This window comes from Perca flavescens, chromosome 19, assembly GCF_004354835.1.
Source record: "Perca flavescens isolate YP-PL-M2 chromosome 19, PFLA_1.0, whole genome shotgun sequence".
Classification (NCBI taxonomy): Eukaryota; Metazoa; Chordata; class Actinopteri; order Perciformes; family Percidae; genus Perca; species Perca flavescens.
The window spans coordinates 15,430,664-15,444,984 of record NC_041349.1 but is presented as its reverse complement, the minus strand read 5'-3'; the positions used below and the strand labels follow the sequence as shown (position 1 = coordinate 15,444,984).

Genomic DNA, 14,321 nt, shown 5'->3' with positions numbered 1-14,321 from the left:
TTTAATTTTGATACTTGAGTAGAGGATATTTTGCTTCTAACATAACATAAAATGACTCTTGTTTTAGCCACTTTTACTTAAGTAAGTTTTTGAACTAACCCGTAGTGCAGTATTTTCATAGTTATTATTACTTCTTCTACATAAGTAAGACCTCCTTTATACTACCTGGTGCAAGTGGCCATTTTACCTGTAAGCAAAGACAATCTAGTTTGCAGGCTGTATACATTAATTTGAATTGAAGTTCATGTACTATAATTCAAACATCCATTTAAGATGCATCATTCAATCATTCCATGTGGTGGAAAGCCTGCACAACATGCTGCAGTCAGTTCCACTGCCCTCTTTGTCCCAAAACCATGTTTAAACCAAGCCAACCAGCCAGACTTCAGCGGCATTTGGAGGTCCACGTGAAAAATGCCATTGCATTTGAAGGTAATGTCATTGCATTTTAGATTAAAGATACACACGTGTGTCCATGTGACTTGTTTATCATTGTCTAATATAAAAATGTGGCTCATGCGTAACATAAAAGGAAAAACAGAACAAAAATGACAAACAAAACCAAATTTTACTATATAAATAAAAACTGTATATACTATAGACAAGGAATTGATTGATTTTACGTCATATTGTTTACTAATTAATGCATTTGTGAGGAAAGCGATTCAACCGGAAGTGCATTCGCGATTTTATTTTGAAATGTATCCCGTGCATTTCCTGTCCTGACCTATGGTCCTGACAGGCTTGAGAGAGTGCAGCCTATATGTCAATGTAGCGACCTCACAGCGGAGGCCTGCAGCAGCCAGGTGCCTCTCCTCCCGAGGGGCTTTTCCATAACAGAAAACGAAACTCATGAGTCCTTTCTCTGCTTGTAAAACTCATCAAAATGGCTGAGCAGCAGCAGCATGGTGTTGATTTGGACCAGAATCAGTTCTGCTGTTCAGTATGTCTGGTCTGGAGCTGCTGAAAGAGCCAGTCACCATTCCCTGTGGACACAATTACTGCAAAGGCTGTATTGAGGGTTGCTGGGAACAAAAGAGAAGAAGGGAAAGTACAGCTGCCCTCAGTGCAGGGAGACCTTCACCACGAGGCCTGTTCTGAGGAGGAACAACATGCTGGCTGAGGTGATGGTGGGGAAATAGGCCTACTGGAAGTGGTGATAGAAAGATAGCATTGATTGCATTGATTGATAACATTTGTGTTAATAATGTGAATCTGCAAGGAAACTAATAGGCTAACTAAAGTTTTCAAATAAATGTAGTGTAGTAAAAAAAATGAATACTTGCCTCTTAAATGTAGACGAGTAGAAGTGTAAAGTAGCAAACAATTTAAATACTTAAGTAAAACACAAGTACCTAAAAATTGTAAATAAGTACAGTGCTTAAGTAAATATTACTTTTCATCACTTACTGTAGGTCCGACTACAGTCATCAGATACATTTAGATGGCTGTAAGTGGTCACTTGAAGTTTGTACAATCCTTGTGTGAAGCCTTAATAACCCCATGAATTAGGTTCTCTAAAAATCCTTAAGATAGATCTAAAATAAGAATAATTAATTAAGCCTTGGTAGACGTACTGTATACTCTATGAGTGAATTCTGTTCTTATTCTGCTTTTCTCCTGTATGTCATTTAATTTACAATCATATTTATAATACTTTCTTTTTTATCATCCCTACTGTAGCTTGTGGAGAAGCTGAAGAAGTCAGGCCTTCAGCGGCCTTCTCCCCCTGCTGCTGAGGCTTGTGCCGGCCCAGCAGATGTCGCCTGTGATTTCTGCAGCGGGACCAAACGACACAAAGCCACGATGTCTTGCCTGACGTGCTTGGTATCTTACTGTCCCGCTCACCCGGAGCCTCACCACAGTGTTCCTGTGTTGAAGAAGCACCAGCTGGTCTCTGCTACAATCCCACTGCAGGAAAAGATGTGTACCAAGCACAACAAGCTGATGGAGATCTACTGTCAGACAGACAAGAAGTGTATCTGCTATCTGTGCGTTATAGATGAGCATAAGAGCCATCGTACAGTGTCTGCTGCAGCAGAGAGGGCTGTGGAACAGGTAGTAACAAAAACACAAACAGAAAGGTCTGCAGTCAAACACATTGAGATGAATGTTACTTTAGCGTTTTCTTTCTCACCAGTAGCAGTCGGAAAATGATCGAAGTGATAGAAAACATATTATATAAATATATCCATTCACAAAGAGCCATTGGCTGTTGTGCCAACAATTTCTTTCAGAAACAGCTGACCGTGAATGAAAAGAAAGTCCAGGAGAGACAAAAGGAAAGAGAAAATGAGCTGAATGAGCTGCTCCAAGCTCTGAAGGAGTTCATGGTGTGGAATTTAGACTTTAGTATTTGAGTAATCCTGTGTTTTTGATAACTGGCCCTAAGATATATGTATGGAGCCTTTCATTTTCCACCAACATAACCTGATTAACCACAGATGCATGCATTAACTTGTAGATTCAGTTTGCCATGACAATGCATGTTTAAAAATAACAGTGTCACAAAGTTGGAGCTTTGCCACATATGTGAGTACATATTTTTTAAAAAGAAAACCCTTTTGTTTTTGTTTTTCTTTGTATGAACAAAGTTGTAGCCAGCCTGCAGTTAAGATCTGTGATAAGGTCTTTGATGAGCTGATCTCCTCCATGAAGAAAAAACGCACTTTGGTGAAGCAGCTGATCAAAGCCCAGGAGCACACTGCAGTCTGTCAGGCTGAAGAGCTGCAGCTGAAGCTGAAGGACGAGATCACCAAGCTGAAGATAAGAGACACCGACCTGGAACAGCTTTCTCATACCGACAACCACATCCATTTCATTCAGGTAGCAGACACCTGGTGTGAAGAAATTTTATAAAAATGATACACTTTGTATAATAGTATAATATAAAAGTTTCTGTATGTAAATTCCACATTGTCAGTGCTGTACAGCCAAAGCACACACCGTCTGTATTAGAAGCTTAAAACATGCAAAACTCGGCTCAGTTCATTTTTCTTGAGGACACGGCAAATATGACCTCTGCTGGCCAGATTTGACACTGAAACACGTGATACGCTGATGGTGATATTGGACTAATTTTTTTTTTTTTGGTCTCTGGCTTATTGAATTCCCTCCAGACTTTCCAGTCCCTCTCCACCCCCTGCGAATCTCCAGACTGGCCAACTGGCCCTGTTGTTCATCCTCAACGTTCCACTTTCAAACCTGTGACCGACTGCATGTCTAAGCTGAGGGATGACATACAGGGCCTCCTGAAGGACACATCTCACAGCATCTGTGCCACAGGTACCTGGTAAAAGTATAAGAATCCAGAGTAATACAGTGGATTTGATTCATGTCCAGTGCGTGGTATTTAGGATCTGTTTGTTTTTGTTAGTTTCTACTATAGAAGTTGTGTTGCCACCTGTGCCAAAGACCAGAGAGGAGTTTTTACGCTGTAAGTGAAACATTTAATTCCCCGCAGTTCCACAATATACCAGTGCATTAGTAATGAACTAAATATTTAAAGGTTGATGTTGAGGTTAATATAGCCTTATTTTTACTGCTTTGTTCTTTCATCAGATTGCCGTCCTCTAACCCTGGATGAGAACTCAGTCTCCCAATATTTGTCCATTTCACAAGAACACCGGCGAGTGACGTATGAATCCTATGAGCTATATTATTCTACTCATTCAGACAGGTTTACAAATTGCAGGCAGGTGTTGTGCAGAGAGGGTTTGTCAGAGCGCTGTTACTGGGAGGTCACTTTGAGTGGTCATACTTGGTCTGTGGCAGTGTCCTACAAAGACATCAGCAGATCGTCATCATATGAATCAGAGTTTGGAAAGAACAACAAGTCGTGGTGTTTAGAGTGCTCCCGAGATGGTTACACTTTCCAACCCAACAGTAGAGGCATGGCGGTGTCCAGCCCTAAATCCTCCACAATCGGAGTGTTCCTGGATTATAAATCAGGGACTCTGTCCTTTTACAAACTCAATGACTTTGCTCCACAAAGAGCACACCACGTTCACTCAGCCTCTCTATCCGGGCCTTGGGCTGAAGAATGGAAGCAGTGGACATTATGCAGAACTGGTGAAGTTATGGTGATAAAGTTTATATTGGGGTGGCTAATGTGTGCCACTGTTGATCAGGCTGTAATTGGCTTTCCAATATAACTGAATACCACATGGTAGATGAGAGGATGTCATTTTACAAGAGTGAATAATACAAAAAGAAAAAGAAGAAGCATTGAATACCACCTCACTCTAACTTTAAGGTCCTGCTAAGCCTCTTAACAGATTTTCAGCGTTATCTTTGTTGCAGAGTTTGTGTGCCAATCTTCTCTGTAGCTGTTCAGCGCTAACAAGAAATGTTGCAAAAATTGGCAACTATTTTGATAATTTGTAATATATTTTTATGTCATATTTATAGACATATTATTATGTCTATATAATATTTCAAAACATATTTCTGCAACTTTAGGCCATATAAGTAGTTTCCTAATTGTGAAACAGTTAAGGTAAAAGGGTAGAGTGCCCTCACTTGTTATGGCTGATTTATTGCATTAATGTGACATGTTTTTTTGGCTTTCTCTTGTTCTGGTTGGATCACCAATTTCTTGGAATACTTCTTTGCATGAAAAAGGCTTTAAACTGTATCAGCCTCGGCACAGTTTAATTAGTTTTAGTGTTTATATAAATATGACTGTTTGGTTAGGAGGAGCGGCCATTGCTCCACATTGCAGCATTTATATGCAGAAGAATATGCTGTAAATCATTTGGATTATTTTGTTCAGGAAATAAATAAATAAAGGTACCCACAGCCCATTGTTTCTGAGTGTCATGCTTCTTGCCAGAACGTGTATAGGTGGTGAATTTGTTTGGTGTAACGGACATACTATCGTTTCTAAAATCGTTAACTATTTCACACTATTGTATTTAGGGAACTACACAGTGTCTCAAGATGGCGAAAAAATAATAATCTCGGACACTACTCAAGTCAGTCTTTAATAGTAAACATAGTATGTTGTATCGTGAGATGATTTGAGTTCATTAAATAGACTATAATAATTCTTACAAGACATTTAGATGACTGTACAAACTAAATGACAGACAACTGGAGTGAATATTTTTGGACACAGGCTGTGCCTCTGCCTGTTCCACAGAGAGGTGGGGGGGGGGTCACAGTCAGCTGCTGTCGTGCCTTTCTGCAGCTAAGAGAGATAAACATTAGCAGGATGGATGCTTGCCAACACAGAGTGTGTGAAATCTGCTCTTCCTTTCTCAGGTTAACCACTCTTGCTCTGTGATACACTCAGTTTCCAGTTTCCACCCAAAATGAATGAAATATAATTCTGTAGTGCTGTAATAAAGGTATGTTTCATGAAGGGAAGGACACAGAACATGTATTGTCTTCATGAATCATTGTGCGATACTGAGAGGTGTAATTATTATTTACTGAATGGGGTCAACAAAATTGTAGAAAATATTTCAAATTTTAGAATACCCAAAGAATGACTTTGAAAGCACTGTGACATGGACACTAGAGGGCACCTGTATCCCACTATGTAGGCTAGTCCCTAATGTTTGGATAAACAACTCAGAGATCAGTTTGAGTTGCAAAGGTACAAAGACACACCTACAGTACAGTACAGCATTAGTCACAACTCAAACAGCCAGGCGTGGTTCTATAAGGTTGTCTTTATGCTCAAGGATATTTTGATTTGATTCAGTGTACAGAAGTTCACATGGTTTTAAACATTTGTTAGTTTTGCTCTATTTCAACATATTTCATTAAGGAGATGAAAACATTTTTAGTATGACCTTTCAGTCCATTCAAAGAATATTAACAGTCCCATTCACCTAAGTTCAAAGTAACAGCTCCACTGCACTTAATAATACTCGATAAGAGTTTTTTTCATCACTTAGTCTCTGTTTGTCCTAGATGGATATTGAGCACTAAAGGAGATTAACTTCTTGTTCATGTTTTGTGTCATGCATTTTTAAAAATACAGGGCTGTATCATCATTGTTATTAGCAGTATTGGTCTCATTGTGTTGTTTAGTTTAGTGGTTCTCTGCCGTCCATATTTAGTTGTAACTGTGTACATTGAAATATACATACAGTTCATACAAATACAGTATACAGTATGTACACAAAATGTACTTTTGTATATGTACTGTGCCTTAGGAGTGTAAAAATTGCTAATGAAATGAAAGCAGCATTTTAGAGGTGATAGTTTGTGGGAAAAAGTGAAATAAACAGATAATAGAGGGAAGTCTGGAGTATAAAAATTAGCTAGAATAGACATAATACACTGGCAATATAACACTTCATAGTATGATGAGTAGAGAGGGTAAGAGGTAAGAATATCACGCTATAAATAACTAATCTGACATAGCAGATCTTAGCTCTGCGTGTGGTATGAGGGTGATATGACTTGAAAGGTGGCATACCTGAGCCATTGGTGTGCTCTTCAGTATTTGGTGTCAGCAAAGTATACTGAAGCTCAGATCAGTAAAACAAAAGAGCTGAGTAGCAGCTCTGTCACGGGACTTTGCCACTCAGTCCGTCATAACCAACAGGTCAGCCAGTGAAACCTGAGATAACTGTAAGTACTTATTCTTAAATGGTAAACTTTGTTTCTGTGTTAATGTTGTTTATGTTTTCAAGAAACATATTACTTAACTATGTTCTGTTCTTCTGATAGTTTAATTGTCAATAATTTGTCTAATTACCTTGACTTTTTTTCTGGAATTTTATGAGAACTGCTTTAAAACACAATTTTAAACAGTTTAAAATCATGTTTTAAAGCAGTTATGACACATTTCATAGGTCTGCAGAAAGAAAGCATTACTTGACACTTTGGGATCGCTAGGTTTTAAACATGGTTAAATAAAATATATTTGCAATAGATATACACAATACAGAAGAGATACAATATATATCTGGAGTCATTGACCCCAAACTGTATTCATGTTTTAACTTTTATTCTATAACTTAACTTATTATGCTATTACTCATGTGATAGCACAGTTGGAGTGGAGTCAGGAATTCATTTCACTGCTTCTTGTAAGTGTATGACTATACATGTGACAAATAAAGAAACTTGAAACACAAAGAACATCATTTTGTAAGATAAGATATGGTACATTTGTAGGCTTTTGTCTGGGAATGACTTTTTGCAAACAAAAGGCATACTTTCATGCACATCCTCATATAACTCACAAACATGTATCTCCTTACTTGGTGTAATGGCAATGCTTTATGATCCAGTCTGTGGCAAAGGGAGGGTACTTCAATACTTATCCAGATATAGCGTTTTAACAGGGTCAAATGAAATAAAAATATTTAAAGGAAAAAGTTGGTTAATTTTGCAATTAGCTTATTATTTTTTTAAATATTTTTTTCATTTATTATTATCAGTTATTTTTTATTGGGGTTAATGGGGTTTGTTGGACCTCCCAAAATCTACCCTGTGACACTATTCCCTATAAAGTAGGCTACGTTGTTTTTTCTTCTGTTTCAGCTTTAGCAGTAACAACATACTGCATGGTACATCTCCGTTGTATAAGTCACCATGGTGATATTTGACTTTGCTCTGCTTTCACAGCACTGGCAGGATCACACGGGCGACTGTAAACACACTGCTCCTCCAATCGGACGCTGCATATGATTGTCTTTCTTCGTCTCTTCGCAAGAAGAGCGACACTATGGATGGTGTTTACCAGTACTCGGTTTTCTTTGAGTGGCACAGCAGCCTGCTCGGGGAGCAGGCGAAGAGAATCGAAACATATTTCCGTGTTCGGCGCAGATCCGGCGGAGGAGACTGTGGACCAGTGAGCAGGGTGAAGGATGACGTCTACAGTGTTGCTTTCAAATATCAAAAAGGTAGCCAATAAGATAAGACACCGTAGGCCTACATTACTGATCAACTCATGTTGTAAATGATGTAATGCCGTCTGTCTTATTTTGGTTAAAGAAGTAGCCTACCCTATGTTTGAACTACGAGGCTCGCTGTATACTCTTAAGTTTAACTTTCCCGAAAATGAAACCTAAATCTATTCTGCCACGGCTGAGCTTTTGAAGTCACCGAATATCTCAAATAAGTAGCGTTAGTCTATATCTTAAGTATAGACTACCCTGTAGAAAAGAATATAACAATAATCCAATGCAAAAAAATTGTAGATTTCCAGTTTTCAGTCACTGCACCAGCTAACTGAAATATACAGTAGGCCTACTTCAGTAGAATCAGTTGTCTATAAAACATGATTGCATGAGAAACAACAAAGGAGGTCATTATCACTCATGTTGAAGTACTGTGTGAGTGTGTGTACACTGTGGGAGAGGGGGATTGAAACAGCAACTTTGCTCTTTTTAGAGAGAAGTAGGCTACACACTAGGCCTACATCCATTTTTGTTTTCTTCTGACTATTAGTGTCAAAAAATGTTTTGTCAAATGAGCAGCAAGTCCATGATTTAAAACACAATAAATAATGTAACATGCTTTTAATAGATCAGCTGGCAGTCCTGCAGAAATCTAAGCATGTTGTGGATGGTGTGGCGTTCGCTGTCCGAGGCACCATGGAACACATCATCTCCTCTCCAAGCCAGGATCCTACAGCTCCAGTACAGGTTAGCACAACATTTCTGTCATTCCATCAAGATTGTGTAGTCAAAAAATACATTTCTATTAATATTTTCCCATTTCATGTCGTTATATAACACCAAAGAGGTTGTATACTGCATCATAAACCAGTAAAGCTGTTGTTGTTGTTGTTGTCATTACTTGTATATCTCTTTTCATCAGAGCCCACAGTCCATTCCTGCCTCAACTCCTCCACCAAGTGGTGAAGAATATGAACTACAAGTTGATGCTTACCTTCTTCGTTACCTTAAGGAATGTCCCAAGGCTGGGGAGAAACTAGAGAAAGAATTTGACTCTATGGCCTGCTCCGCTCAGCTTTACCCAGAGGAGGAGAGGGTTTCAGTTAGGCGTTTAGCTCCACCTGGTGCTGCAGGTGATGATAGAAACTGGAAAACAGAGGTAGACAAACTTTTTGATGGCTACCTGTGCCACTATGAGTTTGACGCTCATAAAGTTAAAGCTTTGCTTCAGTCCTGCAGCTCTCGTCAGAGCACAGACGAGGTGAAGGTGTACAGCGAGGATGGGATGGCTGTTGTTGTCGGGGAGCGTTCTCAGGTGAACGCCAGGTTGATGAATGTAGAGGACAGGTCAGTTGTGAGTGAGAAACAAACCAGCATTCGGCGACTGGGCGAGGCCAAGCTCCGCCTCCTCTGGAAAGAGATCGAGCACAGTTTGGGACGAGATTGTCCAGGAGTGAAGGTAACGCAGGGAGCTGCCGGTCAGTTAGTTTTGGAAGGTTCTGTGGAGGAGATTCTTAAGGCTGGCGATTGGATCTCTGGTCAGGAGAATTTGGTGTTGGAAAAGACAGTTTCTGACATGAGCCCACATTTGTTGGCCTTTCTAAGGAAGGCATACAGAGGTCCAGGGTTGCTAGGTCACTTTTTAGGTGTCAGTGACAAGGTGGAAGTAGAGTTACGAGACACAGAGCTACGTTTGGTCTCCCTTTCCACTGATAATCTTGATGAAACAGAAAATGCACTGCAAGCTGAGATAAAGGAAGTAAAGATTGATGTTCCTAACTGCTCTGCTGTGCCGTCTGAGCTTCGGGAAAAGCTTAAGTCCAAGACAGATGAGATGAACCAAGGGCAATACAGGGCTCAGGTCGTCTTTGGCTCAGACAGCTCAGTGTGCTTACTGGGCCACACCAAAGAGGTTGAAGAGCTGAGTGAAGCTGTCACACAGTTTATTTTGGACCAGTCAAGTGTGCAAAACAAAGTCCATCTGCCTTTCTTAGAGATAGCACAAGAGTTTGCACCAAGTGTTGCAAATAATTTGGAATCTCTGAGTTTGAGTGAAGTAAACACAACAGTTGCGCGCTACAGCCTCTGTGATGGGTTCCAGGTGCTGGTGTGTGAGGGTGACATCACCAAACAGGATGCTGATGCCCTGGTGAATGCTGCTAACGAAGATCTGGACCACGGTGGAGGGGTTGCTGCAGCGCTGAGTAAAGCAGGTGGCCCTGAAGTACAGAGTGAGAGCACTGCCTTAGTAAAGTATAATGGGAAAATCCCCACAGGTGATGTGGTAGTGACCACAGGGGGGAACTTAAAGTGCAAGAAACTGCTGCATGCTGTTGGGCCTGTAGGTGGAAAATCAGATGGTAGAGAGGGGGTGTTACTGGAAAGAACTGTCCAGAAGGCTCTGAATTTAGCAGAGATGATGGAGTTCAGGTCCATAGCTATTCCTTGCATCAGCTCAGGGACATTCGGTGTCCCTGTTACTGTGTGCTCTGAGGCTATTGTTACTGCTGTTAAGAAGTTTGGCAATTACGGGGAGAGAAGTCTGAGCAGAGTCATCCTGATTGATAACAGAGGAGAGGTGGTGAGGGCAATGCAGGAAGCATGTGACCGGCTTCTCCAAGGGATAAGTACTGGAAACAACACAAGTACTGGTGCACCGAGAGATCTGGGCTTCCAGATGGATGCTTCTGCCCAAGACACAGCAGGAGGAGCCACAGCTGGAGCTCCTGAAGGTGGTGTCCATGTAGAGATCATTCAGGGAACCATCGAGACCCAGCAGGTAAGACACGTTTCTGTGATTTTTGGAAGATTAGAACCACTCTCTGCAGAATGACTCGTGTTTAGGATACTTCCACAAGGGCTTTTCTACATTACAGGCATGACATTATAAATGACTTTGCTTACCTTGATGATATGCTAACAGTTTGATGTTTGGTGGGGGCTCCAACATTACACAAAACTACTGAATATCACATGCATTTAAAATGCTGCTGGCTCTATTTATGCCATCTTGACCAATCAATTTTTTTTAACAGTAAGGCTCAGTTGAAGACTGATCCTATTACAGTTTGTCTATGCAGGAGGTGTTTTACACAATTTTTGTCACCAATCCATAATGATAAATCTGTCCCAATAAATGTTAATGTTGCCAGATGTTTGGTGGATTGGAAACAGCCTGTTTTCAAGTTTGCCATAATGATAATCTGTCATTATTGTGTTTACAGCCTATTTCTGCAGTCCCTTGTGTGTTTAGTCTTTGTAAATCTGTCTGGTACTTTAGGCTCCATGTTAAAATTACCAGATGTTCCTGTTAACAAGGGCTTTGGATTTAGGAAGACACTGATGTTTTTTTATAAGGTGGAACTTTTATTTCTTTAATTAGGACTAATATGAGAAAATAAATAAGCTATATAGTTGTGTGAAACCCCCATCACATATCCTGTTGTCCTCCTAGGTGGATGCCCTGGTATCGCCCATGGTTGGCCATGAGCCTCTCTCTACCCGTGTCGGAAACATTTTGTTTGAAATGGTTGGATCCCAGCTGACCACAACGTTTAGAAAGGAGGCAGGAGAAGAAGAAACACTGCCTGGTGACACAGTCCTGTTGGAGGGCTTGCCTGAACTCCCATCTAATGCAGTGTTCTTCCTCAACCTCATTCCCTGGGATGATGACCATGATGGAGCTGCAGTCCAGGTGAAATATTAGAGTGTTTTCAGTTGTGTTTTATCTTCTTGTTTGAAGGAGCTGTTTTCCAGTTTTCTGCACCATAATACAGCATGTATTTTGTCTAGAATTAAAAAACATTAAATTCTGACCTTTTACAGGTTCTGAGAATGGGCATCAACGAAATCCTAACTTCCTGTGTGAAAAGAGGGTTTGGATCCGTTGCCTTTCCTGTACTTGGAGCTGGGATTGCCCTGCGTTTTCCTGACAGCGTGGTAGCCAGGGTTCTACTGGAGGAAGTTCATGCGTTTGGACAGAACCAAGCCAGTGGAACACCATTACTGGTCCGTATCGTCATCCACCCGAACGACGAGGAGTCTAGTGAGGTAATGGAAATGCATTGTACCATAAATGGTGACTCTGGAGTGTTCAAGTTCCACAAAATATAGTAAGCTCCCGATAAAATGTCTTTTTTAAAATTTTATTTGGATTTCTTTGTGTGCAAACCAGCAGTGAAGGTTTCAGAGGTTAAAATATATTGGAGATGATATTGAGTGCAATTAATTTAGTGTGTCAAAAATAACGCTATTTTATTAATGCCAGATCTACTTATATAAATAAATGTCAATCTTGAGCAATAAAAATATTCTTCATTTAACATTTTCCTTCAGTAAATACTGAAATTGATATCAAAACATTTACTTCCTTTTCTCTGCAGGCCTTCAAGTCTGTGCAGGAAGCTTTCCAACCCAAAGGATTCACAAAAGATGTTCACCAACCAGACCAAGGTGGGTACATGTATTATGTGTCAGCAAAGAATTATAATTCAGTACTGAGTTACCTTAAGTGAGTTACTAGTTCGTGGGCTCAGTGGTAGAGCTCAGTGGTAGAGCGGTTTGCCGGAAGGTTGGTGGTTTGATCCCTGGCTCTGCAGTCCTATGTCGAAGTGTCCTTGGGCAAGACACTGAACCCTGAGTTACCCCTGATGTGTGTAAATGTGTGTCAATGTTTATCTGATGAGCAAGTGGCACCTTTGAACAGCAGTCTCCACAGTGTATGAATGTGTGTGAATGTACCTGTACTATGTAAAAGCGCTTTGAGTAGGCTTTAAGACTAGAAAAGCGCTATATGAATACAGTCCATTCTCAAAAAGCCTAGGAAAAATAAACTAAAAGCTAAAAATCAAGCTAGAGACAAACATACTTAACAGAGTCATTATTCTCTTTTCTAGTGTCAACTGCAAGGAGGATCGTCCTGCTCGGGAAAACTGGATCTGGGAAAAGCAACCTAGCCAACACCATATTTGGAGAGATATTGTTCACCACAAACCATACTCCCAACTCTGGAACAAGTGAATGTCAAGCTGAAACCAGATGTGTCAACGGAAGAAGCATCACTTTGATCGACACTCCTGGTTTCTTTGATGCAGGCAGGTCTGAGGAGGAGATGGAGCCTAAGATAGTGAGGTGTATCACAGAGTGTGCCCCTGGGCCTCATGCTTTTCTCATTGTGCTTAAAGTGGAGAAATTCACAGAGCACGAGCAGGCTGTCATCACTAAAATATGCCAGTATTTCACGGAAGATGTTTTAAAATATGCTGTAATTGTCTTCACTCATGGTGACCAGCTCCCTAAAGGGATGAAAATTGAGGAGTTTGTCAGTCAGAATGAGAATCTGAGTGATCTGGTGAAGAAGTGCGGCGGCCGGTGCCACGTCATGGATAATAAATACTGGAAGAACAAACAGAATAGCTACAGGTGCAACCAGGTCCAGGTGGATGAGCTGCTTAACACCATAGACAAGATGGTGATGGAAAACAATGGATGCTACACCAATAGGGTGTTTCAAGAAGTGGAGAAAGAAATACAAAGAGAGGAAGAGATCATAAAACAGTCATCAGGAAACTTGCCACTGGAAGAGATCAGAAATCAGGCAAAAAAAAAAGTGTCTGAGAAGTTTTTGATCCAACTGGCAGGTACTGGCACAGGATTATTGCTGGGAGCTTTTTTTTGGCATGAAAGAGATGGTTGGATTGGTTGTCACAGCTCTGCAGAACGGTCCATCATTAATGAAACATGTGAATAAAGTTTCAGCAATAACAGGGTTGGCAATATCAGCAGGAGGAGGCGTAGAAGTAGCGGGACTGGCAGCTGCTGGAGTGATGATGGGAGGCTTAGCTGTAGCAGCAGGAGCAATGGGTGGTGTTGTTGGATATGAGGCAGCCAAGGAAGCAAAATCACCATCGGAGGCAGCAGAGATGGCAGCCAATGCTGTCATGAACAAAGCAAAAGCTGCTTCAAAGCTTCAAACTGCTTTGCCCCTTGGTTTCAGCGGAACAGGAAAACATTAAAAACACTATTAACACATCTACTAGATGCTGAGCAACATAAGCAATCATTTGTAGTCATGTTTCTGGCCAGCTGGCAAATATGAGTCCAACGTTCACTCTCCTTTTATGTCTGTTTTTGTCTCCACCAACACGGGAGGGAAAGTTCTGGCTCTTCAGCTGCTAAATGCTCCGCTATGTTGACCAGTAAATCACTACCTTTGTCTGTTTGGTGCTGGGCTGGTAGCATACAGTGGGGTTTATTTAAGCTTATTTGATGAAAACAGCTGACGGCTGACTGCTGAGGCTAGAAACAAGGTTAGTAAGAGTTTGTGGATCATTAATAAAAGTGATAATTCTTTGCAGGTTTGATCCATTGTTAATAAAACAAAATTGATGAGTACAGCTTTAACTAAAGAGAAGAACTTCCATCTGTTGTTACTCATTTGTAAATGATTTGTAAAAT

At 40.6% G+C, this 14,321-nt stretch overlaps 1 protein-coding gene and 1 pseudogene across 1 annotated transcript; both read left to right on the top strand.

Moving 5' to 3' along the window:
* The first annotated feature begins 713 nt into the window (after positions 1-713).
* Positions 714-4,620, top strand: LOC114546068 (E3 ubiquitin-protein ligase TRIM47-like; annotated as a pseudogene).
* Positions 4,621-6,497: 1,877 nt separating this feature from the next.
* LOC114546065 (uncharacterized) lies at positions 6,498-14,212 on the top strand. The gene is made up of 8 exons (XM_028564728.1): positions 6,498-6,588; positions 7,591-7,868; positions 8,494-8,612; positions 8,788-10,644; positions 11,320-11,559; positions 11,691-11,915; positions 12,248-12,317; positions 12,761-14,212. The coding sequence occupies exons 2-8, from the start codon at positions 7,691-7,693 to the stop codon at positions 13,612-13,614; spliced, it is 3,543 nt and encodes a 1,180-aa protein (XP_028420529.1). The 5' UTR covers positions 6,498-6,588; positions 7,591-7,690; the 3' UTR covers positions 13,615-14,212.
* The last annotated feature ends 109 nt before the right edge of the window (positions 14,213-14,321 follow it).